Raw genomic sequence first — 19,008 nt, 5'->3', positions numbered from 1 at the left:
TAGAAAACCGAAAAGAACTGTCAGTCAGGGGACAATAATTTTTAACAGACTTTTGATGACGTCATAGGCATTTACTGCATAAGCTACTCAACAGAGTTCAATTTTGTACCAAAGCTAGACAAGAATGCAACATGTTAACCTAACTTTAAAAATTATTACTGCCATTCATACGTAAAACTCAGAGTAATCTTGTGGTGAGTAGTTTCATTACTTGTTACAGACCTCTAATGATGTCACAGGCGTTTACTTTATCAGCGATCAATGTATAAACTGGTCTGTGCACACCAAGAAATCTAACCAGGTTTTATAAGTGTTACTTATACATGTACCCAAGTTAGACCAGGATGCACCTTGATTATTCAACTTAAAAAAATCAGAGTAAAAAAATATCTGGTTAAAGTGCACATGAACCCTTCAACAATACTTTCAGTACTGGTTCTGCATAAAGTAAATAGTTGAATGGTAAAATATTTCTTGATTTGAGTAATGCGTCTATAAGTTATGAAGGTTTATACTTCCAATATGTTAATGATGGTAACGTCCGGCAAGGTATTTGAGTGTTCTTGTTGTAACTAGTAATACTAAATGCTGGCCATTTTGAAAATACAAATTTAAAATAGCTTTCATGTAAACCATGAGTAAAATAATGATGCTTTTTAAATACTGTATCTATGAACCAGTTCGATTTTGTATATTTAATTAAGCCTTAATAGACGTCACACTTATTAGCATATTGGAAGTATAAACCTTCATAACTTAGAAACGCATCACTCAAATCAAGAAATATTTTACCATTTAACTATTTACTTCATTTAGAATCCATTAGTGAATGGTTATCAATCCTGTTTGCCTTGCACACCAAGAAATCTAACTAGGTTTTATAAGTGTTACTTATACATGTACCCAAGTTAGACCAGGATGCACCTTGATTATTCAACTTAAAAAAATCAGAGGTAAAAAATATCTGATTAAAGAAATCACAAGAATCATTATCATGATACCATTAGTGAATGGATATTAATCCTGTTTGCCTTGTTGATTTAGCTTCTTTAAAACTGCTCTCCTACTTGCCATCAAGATATTCCAAGCCAGTTTCTCTCTTACCCAGCGTGGGATCAACCCAACCACAAATTCCTGAAATTGCATAGAAAACGAAGTTAGAAATTTTGCTCATTCAAAAGGTGGCATCTCTTTTTGGAAGTTAGTACCACAGGGAGAATTTTACATTTGTCCTTGATACAGGGGCAGATCCAGGAATTTTAAAAGGGGATGACTATTACAAAGGTTTTACCAGGAAAGCAAGGAAAAGGGGGGTGACTTTTACTAACGATATAGTGAGAAATTTGAGCAAAAGGGGGTTGACTAGTCACCTATATTACCACCCCTGGATCCGCCCCTGGGATAGATATTCAAATTTTTGCAATACATGTATTTCTGTCAGACTAAGTGCCATTATATTATATTATTCCCTAGAGTATCATTTCTTTGTTTAATGATTGCACATCAGAACACATATAAGTATGGATACAACTCAAACAAAGAATCTTATTTCCAAGAAAATGACACATTGTCAGAAATGGAAAAAAAATTGCTCAACCTAAAGTTATCTAATCTGGTTTCTTTTAGTTTGATAAATCATAGTAATGCTCCATTTTAAAGTTTGGTTCAGTGACCATGAATAATAGTTTCATGTCGAGGTTGGAGTTTCTGCGTATAGCAAAACTATAGTTTATCATGCACATCAACTCCAGCCTTGGTTTGGGACTGGTGTTCGTGGTTATTGAACCGAACGAATGGAATTGTGAAATGGATAATTGTCAACTCAAGGATCTAAAACTTTGATGGGAGCCACAATGATTTCTGTATTTACAGCTAGTTGTTTAATCTGTATAACTGGTGTTCATGGTTATTGAACTGAACGAATGGAATGGAGTGAAATGGAGAATTTCAACTCAGGGATCTAAAACTTTGATGGCAGCCACAATGATTTCTGTATTTACAGCTAGTTGTCTAAGCTGTATAACCTGGATATATGACCACAAAATAAGGCACTCGTACCTGTAAAGAATGGCTCCAGCACCCATTTGTCCTTTGTTCTACCCCAATGGTACCCAGTGCCTGACGGGCATAATCATCTGGGCCTGGAACAAAGAGACTGGGCCTCTTGATTTTACTCATCTTGGTGGCGACATAGAGTGGCATGACAGACTGAAATTATACAAGCATGGTTCTTGGAGATCAATAACAGTTTTGAACATGATAATGAAACAAATTTTTTTGATAAACTGTATAATATGTTACACCATTGTTGCTATTACTACCAGAACCATATGTAGGCTCTGAAAGTCTAAAGGCTCAAGTTACTGCCCACCTATCACTCTCCCTTTCTAAACATCAACTTTATGAAATCCTGAAATAACCTCTTGGATGATCATAGTTAGGGCATGACTAACTCAGAGATCCAACCAAATAACCTCTGGGCTGATCATATATGGGGAATGGATAGCCCACAGATCGAAGCCTTAAACAACTTCTGGAGGATTTATTATAGTAAGGGAACAACTAATTTTTGCAAAGAGAGGTAAATGACACAACCTAGAGAAAAACTCTCAAATCAAGAAAGAAGGTGCAATGGAATGAGCTTTCATGTACATGTAGAGTCCAAATACATGTCAAAGAAATGCACGAAGAAAACAAACCTGGACAATGATTCCTTTTCCAGCATATTCAGTAGCAATGGCCTCACTGAAGAAATCCACAAAAGCCTGGAAAAAGCAATTGTCAAGATGTAAAATATGAAAATAATATATGAAGAATTGCCTGGTTATGTATTAATATAATAACACTTGCATATACCTTAGATGATGAGTATGTTGACAGCAGCGGCAGTGGTTCTACACCAGCCCTGGATGAGATATTCATCACCACTCCTTTACCCCTAACATACAACATTGAAGTTTTGGTGAGACACTCAATGTTTTCAGGGGTGCTTACTATTTACCTGCACGCCTGAAAAGCAGTGTAACTGAGTTGTTTACCATGGATAAATAAAAGTTAATTCCTTTATTCATTCATTCACCCAGAAAAACCTGAAATTCTGGTTGGAAAAACAAATAGACCCTATTAGGAGGTACCCATGTCATTGCTGAATTTCACAAATGCCTAAGTCACAATTTCGGATTATTCTTGTTTTGCTGTCAGAATTTTACCCCAGCTAACAGGGCCTCGCTGTTGGTAATTCATTAGAGTAGTCAGTTGCTCACCATGGTACCGTTCACCACTACACTGTAGTTCGTGGCTCTCTAGTCCTCATTTCAAGGCGATGTAGCATGCCGAAGTTTACCCCTAACAGGGCCTTATGTGTCATCCTGAATTGAAAGTTCCAGAAAAGTTGGTCTTCCAATCGAGGTACAGTAATCCCTTTTTCCTGCTCTTTTCGGTTCTTCCGGTAGACCCATGTATCATTTGCTGTCAAAGTTAATTTTCCATTCTTCCCTTTACCATTAGCAAATTAATTTTCAACCAGATGGATTGGTTTAAATGGTGAGCACCCCAGAACTCTAAGGCAGCTGTTCTTAGTATTTTATATGGTGGAAATTTTATAACATAATTGACTAAAAATACAATAAAAATTGCAGATGTAATGTCTAACTAAAAGAACACTAACCTTGAGACCATTCCAGGAAGAATGATGTGTGTCATCTAAAGATAGAATAAAGTTTTAATACCTGCACTCAATCAACACTAATCCAGGTAATTAGGCTATTGGTATCGTGGCAGTATAAATATGACCAATCTGACTTTATTCTTCGCTTGACTCTGAAGATGACTTCCGCTCAGGTTGTCGAAACATCAGTCACATCAAACAGTCCTTCTCAGGACTACATCCACCCGGATGATCATAATACTTAGTTTAACAAAGTTTAACTATTTTTTTAAATATGGGTTGTATGGTAAGTTTTCACAAATGTTATTGCAACGTGCCCTCACCAGACACAAGTTTAGACAAGTCTAATTTGGCAGTAGTCTTATGTCAATCATACACTGTAAATATCAAACATACCAAATTCGGCTTCTTTGAAGTCTGAGAACCAAGTGCAAAGCAGAAAATGCAAGACAGGCAGGTAGTAACAGTGGGTATCGCAGCTTGTCAGTAGGGTGATTGTAAGTTAATGTCTGTTGGCCAATGGCTGACACCTTACCATTGTCTGACACCCTATTAACAGATTGATTTGGGAGTTGCATTTTTTTACTAACCATGATTACAGACATGTCATTGACATTGATCATCTTCCAGCAATCCTAGAAAGGAAAGGTAGACTTGGTAATTTTAAAACATTTTCCTGCAACTTTTACTCATGATAGCAAATCCAATATCAAATGAAAATAATATGAAATGAAATGTTACCTATGACTACATTACATGTATATACAAAAAGGTCTCTTGATGTAAAGCAAGTTTTTAGCAAGCTCACCTCTCTCTTCATGTTGGTGAAGAACTCTGGATAATGGGAAACTCCAACATTGTTAACTGAAATAATAAAAAAAACTGATGAAAAATGATTAAGAGTTTATTAATTCACTTGTTCATCCTGCCCTTTATCAATCAGTTCATCAGCAGATCAACTATTTGATTAATTCACCAAATTAATTTGATAATTCACTCATCATTCATTCATTCAATAATTTACCCATCATTCTTTCATTTATTATCATCATCATTCATTTATTCATTTACTCATTATCATCATCATCATTCCAATCATTATCATTCGCTATCATTCCTTTATTTTTTCATTCACCATTCATTTGTTCTTCGTTTGTTTGCTCATTCATTTGTTCATTTATTTACTATTCATTTGTTCTTTGAACGTTCATTCATTCATTCATTCATTTCAATTCGTTCATTCACTATTCATTTGTTGTTTGTCTGTTTGTTCATTCAATCATTCACTTGTTCACCCATCCATCCATTAGTTGACTGACTGACTGATTGATAAATCCATATAAATAACAAAACAGGTTGATTATTATCAAGTGACGTACTCAATATCCCAATGTCAAGTCCATCAAGTTTCTCATCCAGTCCATCATAAATCTCCGCTCCACCACTGAAATCCATGGCAATAACTTTGGTTTTCACCTTGTAAACAGATTCTGTACAACAAGGAGAACAAATTAAACACTATCATTTTATTTATTTTTTAAGAAATGGCTTTCTGTTACATGTACATCCTGAACCAGTTCAAAGCTAAAACTCGTAACCACCCATAATGTATTCACACACATTTTTGTATCACCATCTTTCAATCAGCCTTTAGATCAGAGATAAGACAATCCTGCAATGCTGATTGGATGATGTCCGAGATGAAAGTATGCACCTATATTATTGGTGTTCATATTTTATTTAAATGACTTTTTAGATTTGGGATCCTGTTGTTTGTAAAAAAAACATAAATAGAGTGGTGATTTAGTACATAAAAGCTAAGATAATAGTGCTGGTATAACTGTGAAAAGCTGGTGGCACGAACACCGTAGCAACACGGCAATACATACTCCAGCCAAATCACATTGGGTGAGTATTTACTCTTCATCCAATCAAATACCCGAAACACAGCACGAACATGGACAAGGTCATGCCAAGGTTACGTCACTGCCAGACCAATCACATGGGGAAAAAAACAGCTAATTAATATTTTAGAAAACATCACCATCACGGCATGGCATGCTTATGGCACTGTACTTCTCACAGTTGTGTAAAAACTGCTCTAGCATTATGACTACTTACTTATTTCAGCTTCAAGGTTCTGAAGTTTTTCTAGTGTTCTACTCATGAGTACAATGTTTATTCCTTCTTTTGCAAGCTGTGCAACCAAATATCAATTTATCACAATTAGAAATAATTTATGCTACAATAATAATCATAAGCAATGATGCAATAATATCATTTTAATAAATATAATAACATGTGATTTCATTGGCTTTACATTTGGGGATAACATGACCAAGATAGCTAGCTATAATTCTAGGCATCACAGCCTGGTTGAAGGAAGGGTGGATAGCCTAAGATAAGGATTTATCAATTGGATAAGTTGATGCTGTTATCCAATACATTTATCCATTGGATAAGATTTATCTGTCAGTTAGCACTATACACCCTTCGTACGACCAGGCCCTGGGTTTTTGGCTGTACATGTAGAGAGGGGTCTAAAAAATAGAGAAGATGCACCCTTTTAGTAACTTACAACAAACAACTAATTCTAAGCTAGGAAGGGGGTGCACACTGTGGCTTCCCCCTAATTCTGTCAATGCCCCCTCAATCATGTGGAATCTCATTTTCATTGGATACATACCTCATAGACAAAAGATTTTCCTATTCCATCTGTGCATCCAGTTACCACTATGTATAAAAAAGGGGAGAAAACATTGGATCAAAAACCCGTGAGGTTACAGCATTTTTCCGTTGGTCACCCTGTGGTTGCTATTGCGTAAAAACAGCTGATTGAATTGGAAAGGAAGACTTAATTTGGCATCGTTTAAAACGTAAAATTGGTATACATTTGCCAAACAGCATGCAAATGGAATGCTTCATAGTTGTGAGGAGCGTTTTATGCAACACTTTGGAATGAACTCCTGACATACAGTACCTGCCCAGCTACCAAAGGATTTTAAGTTCTTTTTTATCCCTAGCGAAGGAAGAACAAACGCTCTCAAGCCAGTTACAGCTCTCCTCAGGAGATTTATAAGATAGTAGGCTATGAAACAACCTCCAATAACTTCTAATGCCGTAGAATACACCATGATTGCTGATCCGCAGAGGCTCAAACGAAGCAAGTGACATTCGGTAAATGTGATCAGCGGTCCGACTAAGGACACAGGTAACCCAAAAGGTGTTCATAAACTTAGGCCAGTTTGGTGGCAGAGTAGTAGGATTAGGATTTCTTAACACGAGAGTTACACAATTATGAAAGTACAATCACTGGACAATTCATGCATTTTATGTCTAAATTATTAATTTTGTTAAAATGATTGATTGCCACACCCACCTGGACAAGACTAGGGTACCTTGTAGGGGGTGTGGTCATTTTCAAAATGTCCAAAGATCATTGCAATCCTTTCATATATTGGAGTCCCCAAAATTCTTCAAGTTTTTTTTAAACAGAATGTAAATGTAAATGAATAAGCAGGAATAGTATTTACCACATATTTATTTACAAAGTTTTTTTGTGAAAGTAAAATTGGTAGGTCATCTCAGTCTTTTTATGTATTTCTCATTAATAACTAACGATGACCTTTAAATTTAGTTTGAAGTAGTTTAATATTCTTATTAATATTTGTTACTAATAAGCTTTCAATTATTGCTTTCAGAGACAGTGTGTAATTAAACAAAGTTATAATTATAATAATAAAATGCTTCACTGAATCTAGTAGAGTACAAATACTATAAATGTGTAACCTAAATACCACTAAATACTGCTAAATTATACTAATCCTATTGTTTTCTATTGTTTAATTAGCACTATTTACTACTAATTAGCACAAAGTGTTGCACACTTTTAGTGTTTGTACTCTATAATATATACTTACACCAACTCACTAAATAAATCATGCTTAAATCTTTTAAGTTAGAAATGAGATGACAAAAAAATTATTAAATTTAATTCTAGTAGTTTTAAATTGTTGGCCTGGCCAGAGATTAAACTGGTCGTAATTAAGTCACTCGTCCTACTGCAAAGGCAAGGTGTGCTTTTTGCATGTTCACGTCTACTACCAATTGTTAGATTGAAGGGAAAAAAAAAAACCAGAATCCCCTTTATTTTAGGAATTGAATACTTTCTCAAGCAAAGTGATTGCATTGTTTCTGTCTTCCAACATGCCTGCAGTCTTAATTACTCATTAGTAATTGAAATGTAAAAAGTTATATTTTCAAAATAAAAGACCTAAAGAATCAATTTAATTATACTCTTAACTACTAATTAAGCATTAATTTGCAAAACAATTTGGCCTACAGGTAAGAGGATATCTTAAATGAATTCACTTTATCAATATATCATTTGCATGATTAGCCTCCATAGTGGCTCTCCAGCATGGGAGTTGCAGGCTATTGCAACATGTAAATAGGCTCTTTGTATGTGACATCAAAGCAGCTCAATTTGGGGGACAATATACAAAAGAAATTCAATCTCCTGAGAATTGGAAACCTATTGCAGTTATGTCCTCCAAATTGAGCTGCATTCTGACAGACCACAAGGGGTAGGAGATACTATTGCCTTTAAACAATATTGTTGTATTTGGGTCAGTTTTTATACCTTCTATTGTATAGACCCAAATGCCTAGACTTGAATCAATTGTTTAAAGTCAATATTGTGTAAGTAAATTCTCCTAACAAAATTATGTTTAAAGTGCCAACCATGAGGATATTCACTAGTTTCCATGGTACAGCTTGGAGTAAATGTATTGACAATACAAGCTTTCTTCTCAGGAATTATAAACTAATAAATAAAATTATATCAATATAGTGATACAATTAGGCCTAGGGCAAACATTGAACTTTCCATGCACTGAAAGAACTTAATAACATCAAAGAATGCCGCCTCATTATCACCTGATATCCATTGTTTTTAATGAGTTCGGTGCATGGAAAGTTGGATGTTTGGCCTAGGCCTTAGATATTTGAAGCAGCCATAAATCTTGCAAATGGATAGACATGACAAATATTCTATATAATAAAATCAGAACTAATAATCAATGGTACTAGCACATACAGAAAGCTTCGATCTAGTTATTCTCCTGTTATCCTATACTAGCCTATACCCAACATTAAAACCCTATCTTTACACTGTACAAAAACAAATTAATCATAATTTTAATTCATGTCTGATGCTCTATAATCAATGAAGCAGGCAAGAGACCTCAGAATAATGCAATACTGAATTCACATTTCATTATGTCATAATAGTTGTGGTTGGCTGTACACCATTTGATGTTGGGGCTGGTGTTGGAAAGAGCCATAACCTCCAGGATGTGGCTGTGGTTGATACTGCTGCATTGGCCCTTGGGGTGCATATTCTTGGGGTACCCCATGCTGTGGGGTGTGCATTTGTTGCTGTGTTACATACTGTTGAGGGGGTTGAGGATATCCTTGGGTTATTGAGGGTGTGGTTGTTATGGTACCAGCTGGGTAGCTTGGAACACCAGGACCTTGGCTGGAGTACGCTGCATTCTGAAATAATTATGACAGTATAAATCCAAAAACAAATTGAGAAAGAAAGGAAGGCAGTAAGGAAGGAAAAAAGGAAGAAAGAACAAGGGAGGGAGGAAGGAAGGAAGGGAGGGAGGAAGGGAGGGAGGTAGGAGAGGAAGGGAGGGGAACGGAGGAGAGGGAGGTGAGTGAAGGGGCTTGTGCGGGTGTGGTCCTGGAGGTCCCAGTGATGGTGATGAGTGCTTAGGTGGAGTGGGCGGAGTAAAGAGAGGACTTATATAAATCTCTGGCATAAATTTACCATTGATGGTTGGGCTGCCATAGGATATGAAATCTGGGAATAGCCTGCAGGTACCTGAGGAGCATACATCTAAATACACAACAAAAATGATTTAGTGAAAACCATTCAATGATACAACATGGAATGAAAATAGTAAGGTGGCTAGCCTTTTTGCACTCAAACATGCTGCCATAAAAATCATTACTCTGAAAAGTTTGTACGACCAAAAATAAGATCAAGACCTTGTGTAACACAGTTTGGCAATAAAGAATAAAATAGACCTTTTTAACCTGGAAGCTATGTTTTCCAACTTCAGACCATGTGTCATTCCCACATGTCATTTCTTTGTTTAAAAGTAGTGCATGAGAAAACACATGACTCAATCAAAGAATTTTCAAAAGACTTAAATAAGCAAAGCAAACATTACGTGCAAGGTGAAAAGGTCTATTGCAATAAAGTGTAGTATAGGACTTTTACTAACTTGTTGATACTGTGGTGGTTGATATCCATTCATTGTTTGTTGTTGATAACCAGCTCCAGCAGCACTGCGTGGCAAAGCACCATACCCAGCAGGCATAGTAGGTGTAGGTGTAGGTGTTGGTGGTATTGGTATAGGTTCTTTCATCAGTCTACAACAACAAAATTTGCCTAAGAAATTGCACATCTCAAGTACAATTCAAATTCTGATTTGTACAAGAAGATTGTGAGATTTTTTGTTTATAATACACTCAACAAAATTGAGCAACTTCATTTGGATTCTAGAATTTGGGATTTAATTGTAATCCTCTTGTCCAATCAGAATGGAGTAATTTCATTGAGTGTATTATGAGCATAGGAAATTGCACGATCTTGGAACAATTTGAAATTTATAGGTACGAGTGATGTTTTGAAAGTTTTCAAAATTGGAAGAGTCTTTTAGGAGAGTCCAATTTGAGAACTTTCAAAACATCATGAGTATCTATAAATTCTGAATTGTATGAGAACATTTAATTTTGTTGAGTTAGTAATTATAATATTACTGATTAGGAGCTTGAAATAAATCCAGAAAATATTTAACATTTAATATATTGTTCATGGGGAGTGATTATCTTAGAGCCAGCCCCCACAAGGTTTTAATCAATTATAGACTTATTTGCTTTGGGCATATTGATTTCCCTTTCAGACCACATGTCATTCCCTAGAGTATTATTGCTTTGTTTAATTGGTTGTGCATGAGTAGGCACATGAATATGGATGCAACTCAAACAAAGAATCTGGTCTGAAATAGGAAAACTTTATGCCCAAGTTAAAATTTAAGGTCTTACTATTAAAAATAATTACATACTTCTGATAAAGTGCAAGGGCCTGAAGATACTGCTCATTCAAAGAAGACAAATCCTGGTGTTTCCTGGTATAATTATTAAATAAATAATTATTATCTCAATGATAATATACAAAAAATTAAATGAACATGATAGGACTTAGACTAGTACTAGTACATACGTTTTGCTATTTTCAATCTTTTCGTCAACTATTTTTTCCATTTGCTGACATGCAACTGAAAAAAACACACAGATCATTAAAAGAAACTAGTAACTTTTAAGACAGTCACATAAAAAATGCTTGCACCTTGTCTTGGCATAAGGGTCTTACATGTACTGTAAGAATCAGATTAAACTAACTAGTAAATGAACCTGGGTCCATCCCTGTAAATGTATGGTGGGAATCAAAGAGTTACATTGTAATATTTATCACAGTTTGAGGAAGAGGATATGGCAATGAAAGGATTGTGACTGGGAGCGGGGTGGGGCGCAAGAGGGGGAGGGGGCAGGGGAAGTATTGGATTACAAGAGATCACACCAACCTTCTAAATCAATGATAGTATCTTCTTGTTCATCATCATTCTCAACACATGCCCCCTTCAACATTGTAATGCACTGCTCGATTTTTTCCTGCAGTGAAAATTGTTTTGGAAATATTAGCTTTTACTAGTCTCTTATGCAATTGATGTTAGTGTCGTCATGCCACGTTCACTCTCCTTATTAGTGAGCATTGCATGACAACACTATTAAATAGTAGCTGCATAGGAGACTAAGCTTTTACTGGATAGTTTACTTTGAATAGAGAACTGTAAACTAATAAAATAAATATATGACTGATTTTTGTTCAAATCTAATACAATTCACCTATACTTACTTCATTTATTTCTGGTTTCACAGCAGGTGCTAAGAACACAAAAAATAGTTTAGATATATTAATATTAACTTATTCTCATGCATATCAGTATCATATCATTTATGACAGGGCAGAAAAACGGGTTCTACATTCGACGTTTATGCGTTTATAAGCTTTATATTTCATAAACAGGCTCTTTTAATTGGGGCTGATTAAAAAAAATCCAAAATTTGGGGAAATTTAAGGAATGAGTATTTGAGATATAATGCCAAGAACGTTGGGAGAGATGATATTTTAATCAGCACAAAAAATAACATTTTCGCTAATACCTTGAAGTAGAATTGCTCGAGGTTAGCAGAATTTCGTGAAAAGTTTAAAGCACAAGAGACACGAATGAAACACCAAACGTTTCTTAGCATGATTGAGAGATAAAGAAAAAATTGTGAAAGTAGCAGCCTTGCTGTTTTTCTGGTCTGTCATCATTTATTAAACTATACATGATTACCTTGCTGTTTTTGTAGTTCTTGATTACCAGCAGGTGTATCAGCCCATCGAACTCTTTTTTTCTTTTCAACCTTGGCTATTACATCACAAATTATACAGCTTTTCAATGTTATATATTATGTAACTTATATCTTCAAATCAGAGAATATTGGTCTTATAATGCGGCAGTAAAGGGGAGGTACTACTCATGTTTCACAAAAGATAAAATGGTAAAATATCATTTCAAGAAATAATGGCCATTTCATGTTTCAAAAAATAAAAATAAAAACAGTCAAATCAAGTTTAAACGAGATAAAGGAAATAACCTTTTCACATGAAAATTTTCAACGAAAAATAAAAATGAAATAACCTTCCACCACCCCTTTCATAATACTGTAAGTATGATTCAAATATTTTTGCTAATTGTTATATCTGTCAACACATTGAACATCAACTAAACCATTAAGCTATTTTATTCATTCAGCATACCTTTAGGCTCTGAGAGGTCAGATGTTACAAAATTTGAAGGGAAAAGTCCAGTAACATCCCTCATTTCCCCCTTCCACCAATTGGCATCACTAAGGAGAAAAATGTAGATAATAATAAAATATCTTATAAAATTACTGTTATAAATCTCGCATTCTGATTGGTTGGGAGCGTGTGCTTTATGAGAGCACACAGCACTCACTCACCCTTTGCATTTTATAAGAGGAATGAAAAACTTGCTTGATTGTGTTGTGTGGAGTTATAAAGCACTTGGAGATTGACAGAACACTCGAGAAGTGTTGAGAAGAACTCCGCTCCACTTGGGGTTTGGCAGAACATTTCTCTCGTGTTCTGCCAAAACCCACGTGCTATATAACTGCACACAGCACGCCCGCGTGTTTTCTATTTCTTCTATAATGAATGAGTACAAAATGCTTTATTAATGCCTTTTTACATCATTACGAGGCCTACACACCTATCTATAATCAATTGTCTGTTGTTTTTTTTGGCTTCCATCAATCAGCCTGAAGCAAGGTGACGTTTTACCCCCGACTCTATACCATAATAGTTTTTAAAATTCTTTCACATTAAAATTTTTGATTCCTTAGAGAATACAATCATAATCATAAGTCATAATCAAAGAACAATAGCAGTGTGAAAAGGATTATGGTATAGAGTTGGGGGTAAAACGTCATCTCGCTTCAGGCTTATTAAATTTCAATCATGACAAATGATTTTTCGATTGACAGAAGCCAAAAACTGCCAGAGATGTCTTGGGCTGAGTCGGTTGCGTTATTATGAAAATGAAAATTGAAGTTAGTTTAATCTGCTACTGGTTACTATATACCTACCTGTCATCAAGGACAGATATGATGTCTCCTGCTTTAAAAGTCAATTCATTGTCTTCAGCAGCTTCAAAATCATAAAGTGCTTTGACTTTCTTCTTACTTTGGCTCTGAAAATTGAGACAAAATAAAAATAAGAAAGGAATAATTTAAAAAACATTATTAATAAAAACAGTGTCCTGGATATTTTTTCACCACATCTATTAAATGCAGGAAGAGGAATTCAAATGTAATGCTTGACCTGATGGTTAATTAACCAAAAACTACGGGTACAGGTTTCTGTTGTTTAGAGACTTGTAAGACATGCATCAGAATACCAGTACCAGTAGCTACATAATGATAATAAGCTCTGTGTCAGACCTCATTAACATGTACCCATATGCAGGGTTGGTGAGGAAAACACATAAACTCGATCCTAAAAAACCTTTGTATGCATTGTGTGCAAAGTTCTAAATTTGGATTTTTGAAAAAGCATCCATCCAAAGCAACATTATTTAAACTGACCCAATAGTAACTGAACCTTTTTAGTCAATGTTACCTACCTTTCTTACGGGAGCATAATATGATGAAGATGAATCCATCACTGATGGATACAAGCTGCTCACTTTTGGCTATTAAACATTCAAAAAGACAAATAAGTAAAAGCCTGGTACATAACACAGTTACAAGTATTCAACAGACTTCTTCAACAGAATTTTTGTAGTCAACATCGTAATGTGGTCATACTATATCTTACTTATCATGCATTGTCATTGGAATAATATAATAATATAATAATATCATACCATGCATGAGTGGTATAACAGCACCATTCATTTTCCAACTCAATACGAAATATGCCATACAGTTTATCTGGTCTAATGTTTAAGTAGTTATTAGGGACTAAATACATTAAACATATAAGAAAATAATTTTATAGCGTATATAATCAATGTACCTTGCTTTCTTCAGCTTCTCTTAAAGATAACTGAATGGCTAAAAGAAAACCCAGTTAACATCAGAAAAACTCATCATCAAGTCATTATACAATACTAACTAACTCCCCCTCCCCTCCTCCCCCACCCCCCTCCCCAAATAGATAAAACATTTATATCCTATCTTTACCTTTGGCAAGGTCTTCATCTTCCTTGGAACTGAGTGCAGAGGAACCTCTTGAAGGACTGCTACTACTGGAGCTCTTACTGCTCTTGCTGCTGGTGTTGGGTGACGACTTTAAAACATTAAATTGATTCATTGTCAGGTTCAAAAGATAGAACATGGAAGCTGAGACCAGATGGAAGATTAACCTTACATGTATGTTTACTATGAAACCATTCAATCTCATAAAATGTCTGTGTCCCCCTTTTATCCCTATCCCTACCCCAACAACCTCTCCTACTTTTGGGCAATGGAAATTGAAAAATGTCAAAGCAGGTCTCGATCTTGAGGGTATAAAACCTATGAAATAATCCCCTTGACTGGTGAATGGATGTTCTCATGGAGCTACACAATGCATGTATATTGAAAAATAATTTAATACATGACAGTGTGCATAGAAAATAATATAAATTTTATATAACACATCCTTACCTTGGAAGAAGAAGGAAATTCAACTCCATCTGCTGCTAGTTGATCGCGCATAGTAGAAACGAGACTAAAACCAAATTCAACTGTTAGTATACACTACATGTAATAACTCTAATAATAATCTAATGTAAATTGTATGGTACAAGTACGCGTATTATAGCAAGGAAAGCTTCCATGTTTCACTCCTTTTACACTTCTTATGCCATCCCAGGTTTTGTCCTTTCTTGTGTGGAAGACCACAGCTGCAATGGATATCTTAAAAATATTACCAATGTCAATTTACCTTAATTGTGAGTCATCATTAAAGATACCAATCATTTCCACAATAATTTCCTTAAACTTTTCCAGTACTTTTGGATGTGTCTGAAATAAAGAAATGCAATTTCAAATATTATTTTTATATTGGGAACCTAGAATGAGCTAGATAGTGCTTTCTATATCAGGAGGAATCTTCACTTCCTCCCAAAAAAACCCACAATTTTAAAGAACTCTGAAACAACATACCTTGAAAAAAAAATTAAAAAATTCTTTAAAAAATTAAAAAAATTTTTTTTTCAATTAAAATAAATTAAATTAAAAAAATAACAAAAAAATAACAAAACATATCTTGATCATCAATACCAGGGTACTACATATACATACTTTTAACTCACATTTTTACATGGAATATTACAATTAATCAATAATTAATTACTAATTATTAGCACATTGGGTTTAAATTTGCAAACATGAAAGCAGGAAAACTAGAGAAAACTCAAAGAAAAACCAGTCTCAACTCATTGTAGAGACCATGCAAACAAATCCTATAGATCCCTTGCAGCACTTTGGAATGCAGTTCAATCTGGGGACAAAAGAATAGGTTCTAATTCTCAGGAGATTGGAATTCTTTGGTCCCCCCCCCCCCCCCCCCCAGTTGCATGCTGAGTCCAGGATTCTAGAGGCAATTGCCCTTAAGCACCACCCTTGATTCCCTAATGAGTTCCAGTGGTTCTCCCCATAAATAACTCTAAATGCAACTACACTTTATACATAGCAGGCCTTGAAATAATGGCCGGACATTGGACAGTGTCCGTCCAGAATTACATAGGACTTGTCTGGTCAAATCTTTCCCTTGCTGATCCCCTTGACCAGTAATGTTTAGCCACAAATGAGGTATGATTAAGCTAAAACTAATTTGGCTTGTGATTATAACCAGCAAATGATTGACCATTATTTTAAGTCCTGCTTTAATAAGTCACCCTATCTTTACCCTTGACTGTAGAATAGTTTTAGCTTCACTGACAAATTCCCTGGAGCAGATTTCCAAGTGAAAAACTTTACCACAATTATTTACACAAGCTGATAATAACTGTTAATAAACAAATAAATAAAGAAAGGAATTAGTTAAGTAAATAAATAATAATTTGTCACAATTCAAAACATTTTAGAAACCTTTTTAAAGGCCTCACACATAAATCATGTACCAGCATGCATGTTAGATGGCAGAACAACAAAATCACTATACTCTAAGAAATTGTATTATTTCTCATATAAAATTATTGTATTGCTTCTACCATCAAACATGGCTGCACGCTGCCATTACAGATGTGCAATATCTCTATTAGTAATTACCCTCTACATTATTTTATTTGAATATATTATCAGTATGTTCCTTACAGTTAATGCTTGCATGGCGATGTGAGGATTTCTGTTATTCACTCGTTTCATGATTGATCTCAGTGCATCTTTGGGGCTGAAAAAACAAACATTTTATCTATGACCTACATGTACCAGTACTTAATTCTTGGGTCAATTTCAAAATTGTATCCTGTAATGTACCTATCATGACATGCAAATGAATATAGAATGTAGTGGTAGTGTGTGTGGAGCGAACCTCATGGAAGAACCCCTTATGGGGAGTGATGGTTGTACTAAAATATAAAATATTTTATATATATATATCTATATATATATATATTCCTTTCAAACACTCCGATTAAAAATAAATTCAGAATGGTTTGATTGACAGCAGTGAAATGCCAGATTTGCAATGCGAATTGAACTGGCACCAACACATAGTTATGAACATAGTGGTAATGTGGCTTTGAAAAACTCAGCCCAGCTGTTTCTGTACATCAGTACGAAATCATGACAAAGCATTATATTGTATACAGGACATTGAATACGTATCTCTGTATACATGGAAATGACGTCACTATCGATAGCACGTCGCTTACAAATATTAAGTAAGGTTTTCTACAAAAGATAAAATTTCAGAAACACACAAACTACTACTCAATATTAAATATTTTCTAAGTCTAAGTTTGAAATCTACTTTTTAAGTTAATGAGATTCGATGAAAAAATTCTCTAATGGCACGTAAACAAACGCAGGATGAGTTTCTTTATACTCACTAGTTTTCAAGCCTTTTTTGTAGACATTTTGAGGATTTCTTCTTGTAATTACATTCACTATTATAGGTTTAACCTTACCCTGTCGTTTCTCGGGGAATACGATCACATATTTCCATAATCAACTGCCAGTCTTCCGTGGTATTCAATTCACTTGTCGCCTTTTCTACAAGAACCAAAGTATGTCCGACATCTTTAAGCGTTCAATATGACGCAAAAACGAAGCAGTTTGCCTTCAAAACTTACCAACTTCGGCATCGTAAGACGAAGAGCTTGTAAAAAGCGGCATGGTGGAGTTTCTGCGACTTTATGAGCGTAAATCAGAGGTTTTAGAGACGAGACATTCGCGAATAAATCCTTGTTGTTGGCTAATACCGTAATCTTGTGAAAATTGAGAGTGTGAATATGAAATGATTTGGTCAGCGGCAATGAATAGATAGATACTTCATGTATTTATCAAATTAGGTTTCATTGCGACACTTGATGTCTTTTAGGTGTCAATCAACAGATCTTGCGGATATGGGTATAGGACGCTTATAACCCTAACCCTAACCTTATTAAATCGCGTACGAAATATGGAAGCCCTATCCGCACTTCCGTAGGATAATAAACGGATATTACTTTTCTTTTCAAATGACGTCCCTTCAGTTGTTTTTTTCCAATCGATAAATGAGATCCCATTTCCGACTAGGGTTTGAATATCCATAGCCCTATACCTTTTATTAATTAACTGAAATATTTCACTTTTCCCATTATCTTTGGTCGATCTCTTTTGATGGTGTTTTGCAATTTGCAATCCATTTATTATCCCGTACTCCTATATGCTCAGAGGCATAATCCTGACGGAGCTTCACAAATGCAGAGTTAAAAAATGCATGGTGCAAGAGATATTATTTACATATCTTACTATAAGATTTGGAACTTATCGTTGAAATTAAAAAGATGATTGTTCCGTCATACAAAAATATTTCCTTGACAATGACGAGAAAAGGGGGGAAACGATATCCACAAAACTGCATGACTCTATGAGAGGTGCGCAGCAACAGTGACAGCAAATCGCGATCGGCAAGAAGGTTAATACGCAGAATATACTTGAGGGATATAATTTAAAAAAGGTATCAGTTAAAATTTGTCAACTACAGGTGCAGACAAATTAAACAAGCAAATACAAACAAAAACCTGCGTTCAGCGGCACCAACGATTAAGTTCTTGAAGTACGTTTATCGTCGGCGGATAAAAGGAAAAACGCTTCCGGGAACTCCAGGACTGCTTTCGTGACTATTATTGGCTTTTTCACTAACTCCTCTTTTGATTCAGTGAAAAAGGTACGGAACATAGGAAGACAAGGAAGAGAAACACACTACGCAGAATACGACAAACTTTCTCCCTAAATCACTTCCACATTCTATCTATAGCGAGACTTCAAAAACATTTTATGGAATTTCCCTTTTTTTTTCTTTTTGAGCTCTTTTCCTTGTTTTTTCTGGAATTAATCTAGTCCGCAAATTCCAATTAAAAGCAAGCGCATTTCTTAGAATAGAGTGTCTTTCCGGGCACTGACATGCCTTTCTACATAAATAGAATATAAATGCTGAGGCTTGC

The 19,008-nt window shown here is 35.1% G+C and overlaps 2 protein-coding genes across 2 annotated transcripts; both read right to left on the bottom strand.

Moving 5' to 3' along the window:
* Positions 1–50: 50 nt before the first annotated feature.
* Positions 51–6,840, bottom strand: LOC116298883 (very-long-chain 3-oxoacyl-CoA reductase-B). The gene is made up of 11 exons (XM_031707463.2): positions 6,648–6,840; positions 6,354–6,400; positions 5,789–5,864; positions 5,047–5,157; positions 4,476–4,531; positions 4,258–4,302; positions 3,668–3,702; positions 2,857–2,938; positions 2,700–2,765; positions 2,059–2,208; positions 51–1,134 (listed from the first exon to the last, which is right to left on the bottom strand). The coding sequence occupies exons 1-11, from the start codon at positions 6,799–6,801 to the stop codon at positions 1,018–1,020; spliced, it is 939 nt and encodes a 312-aa protein (XP_031563323.1). The 5' UTR covers positions 6,802–6,840; the 3' UTR covers positions 51–1,017.
* Positions 6,841–7,190: 350 nt separating this feature from the next.
* LOC116298874 (signal transducing adapter molecule 2) lies at positions 7,191–17,824 on the bottom strand. The gene is made up of 19 exons (XM_031707452.2): positions 17,653–17,824; positions 17,488–17,572; positions 16,673–16,748; positions 16,266–16,364; positions 15,300–15,379; positions 15,020–15,083; positions 14,555–14,660; positions 14,388–14,425; positions 13,993–14,061; positions 13,457–13,560; positions 12,609–12,697; positions 12,142–12,216; positions 11,658–11,686; positions 11,326–11,413; positions 10,965–11,019; positions 10,807–10,869; positions 9,964–10,111; positions 9,504–9,572; positions 7,191–9,223 (listed from the first exon to the last, which is right to left on the bottom strand). The coding sequence occupies exons 1-19, from the start codon at positions 17,693–17,695 to the stop codon at positions 8,951–8,953; spliced, it is 1,653 nt and encodes a 550-aa protein (XP_031563312.1). The 5' UTR covers positions 17,696–17,824; the 3' UTR covers positions 7,191–8,950.
* Positions 17,825–19,008: the final 1,184 nt, after the last annotated feature.

This window comes from Actinia tenebrosa, unplaced genomic scaffold (assembly GCF_029948245.1).
Source record: "Actinia tenebrosa isolate PJP-AT-01 unplaced genomic scaffold, QUT_ActTen_1.0 PGA_scaffold0__85_contigs__length_37466705, whole genome shotgun sequence".
Classification (NCBI taxonomy): Eukaryota; Metazoa; Cnidaria; class Anthozoa; order Actiniaria; family Actiniidae; genus Actinia; species Actinia tenebrosa.
Note: the sequence above shows the minus strand (reverse complement) of the source record. Positions and strands in the feature narration are given on the sequence as shown.

What these genes read in the sequence shown, in the direction of transcription:
- LOC116298883 (XM_031707463.2), bottom strand. Translation starts at nt 6,801, where the DNA reads ATGGTGTATTCTACGGCATTAGAAGTTATTGGAGGTTGTTTCATAGCC. An exon ending in TCACCAACATGAAGAGAGAG is followed by an intron (nt 4,303 to 4,475) that starts GTGAGCTTGCTA and finishes TTTCCTTTCTAG; the next exon opens with GATTGCTGGAAGATGATCAA. An exon ending in GCTGGAGCCATTCTTTACAG is followed by an intron (nt 1,135 to 2,058) that starts GTACGAGTGCCT and finishes ATGCAATTTCAG; the next exon opens with GAATTTGTGGTTGGGTTGAT.
- LOC116298874 (XM_031707452.2), bottom strand. Translation starts at nt 17,695, where the DNA reads ATGCCGCTTTTTACAAGCTCTTCGTCTTACGATGCCGAAGTTG. An exon ending in ATTATGCTCCCGTAAGAAAG is followed by an intron (nt 13,561 to 13,992) that starts GTAGGTAACATT and finishes CTCAATTTTCAG; the next exon opens with AGCCAAAGTAAGAAGAAAGT. An exon ending in AGAACTACAAAAACAGCAAG is followed by an intron (nt 11,687 to 12,141) that starts GTAATCATGTAT and finishes TTGTGTTCTTAG; the next exon opens with CACCTGCTGTGAAACCAGAA.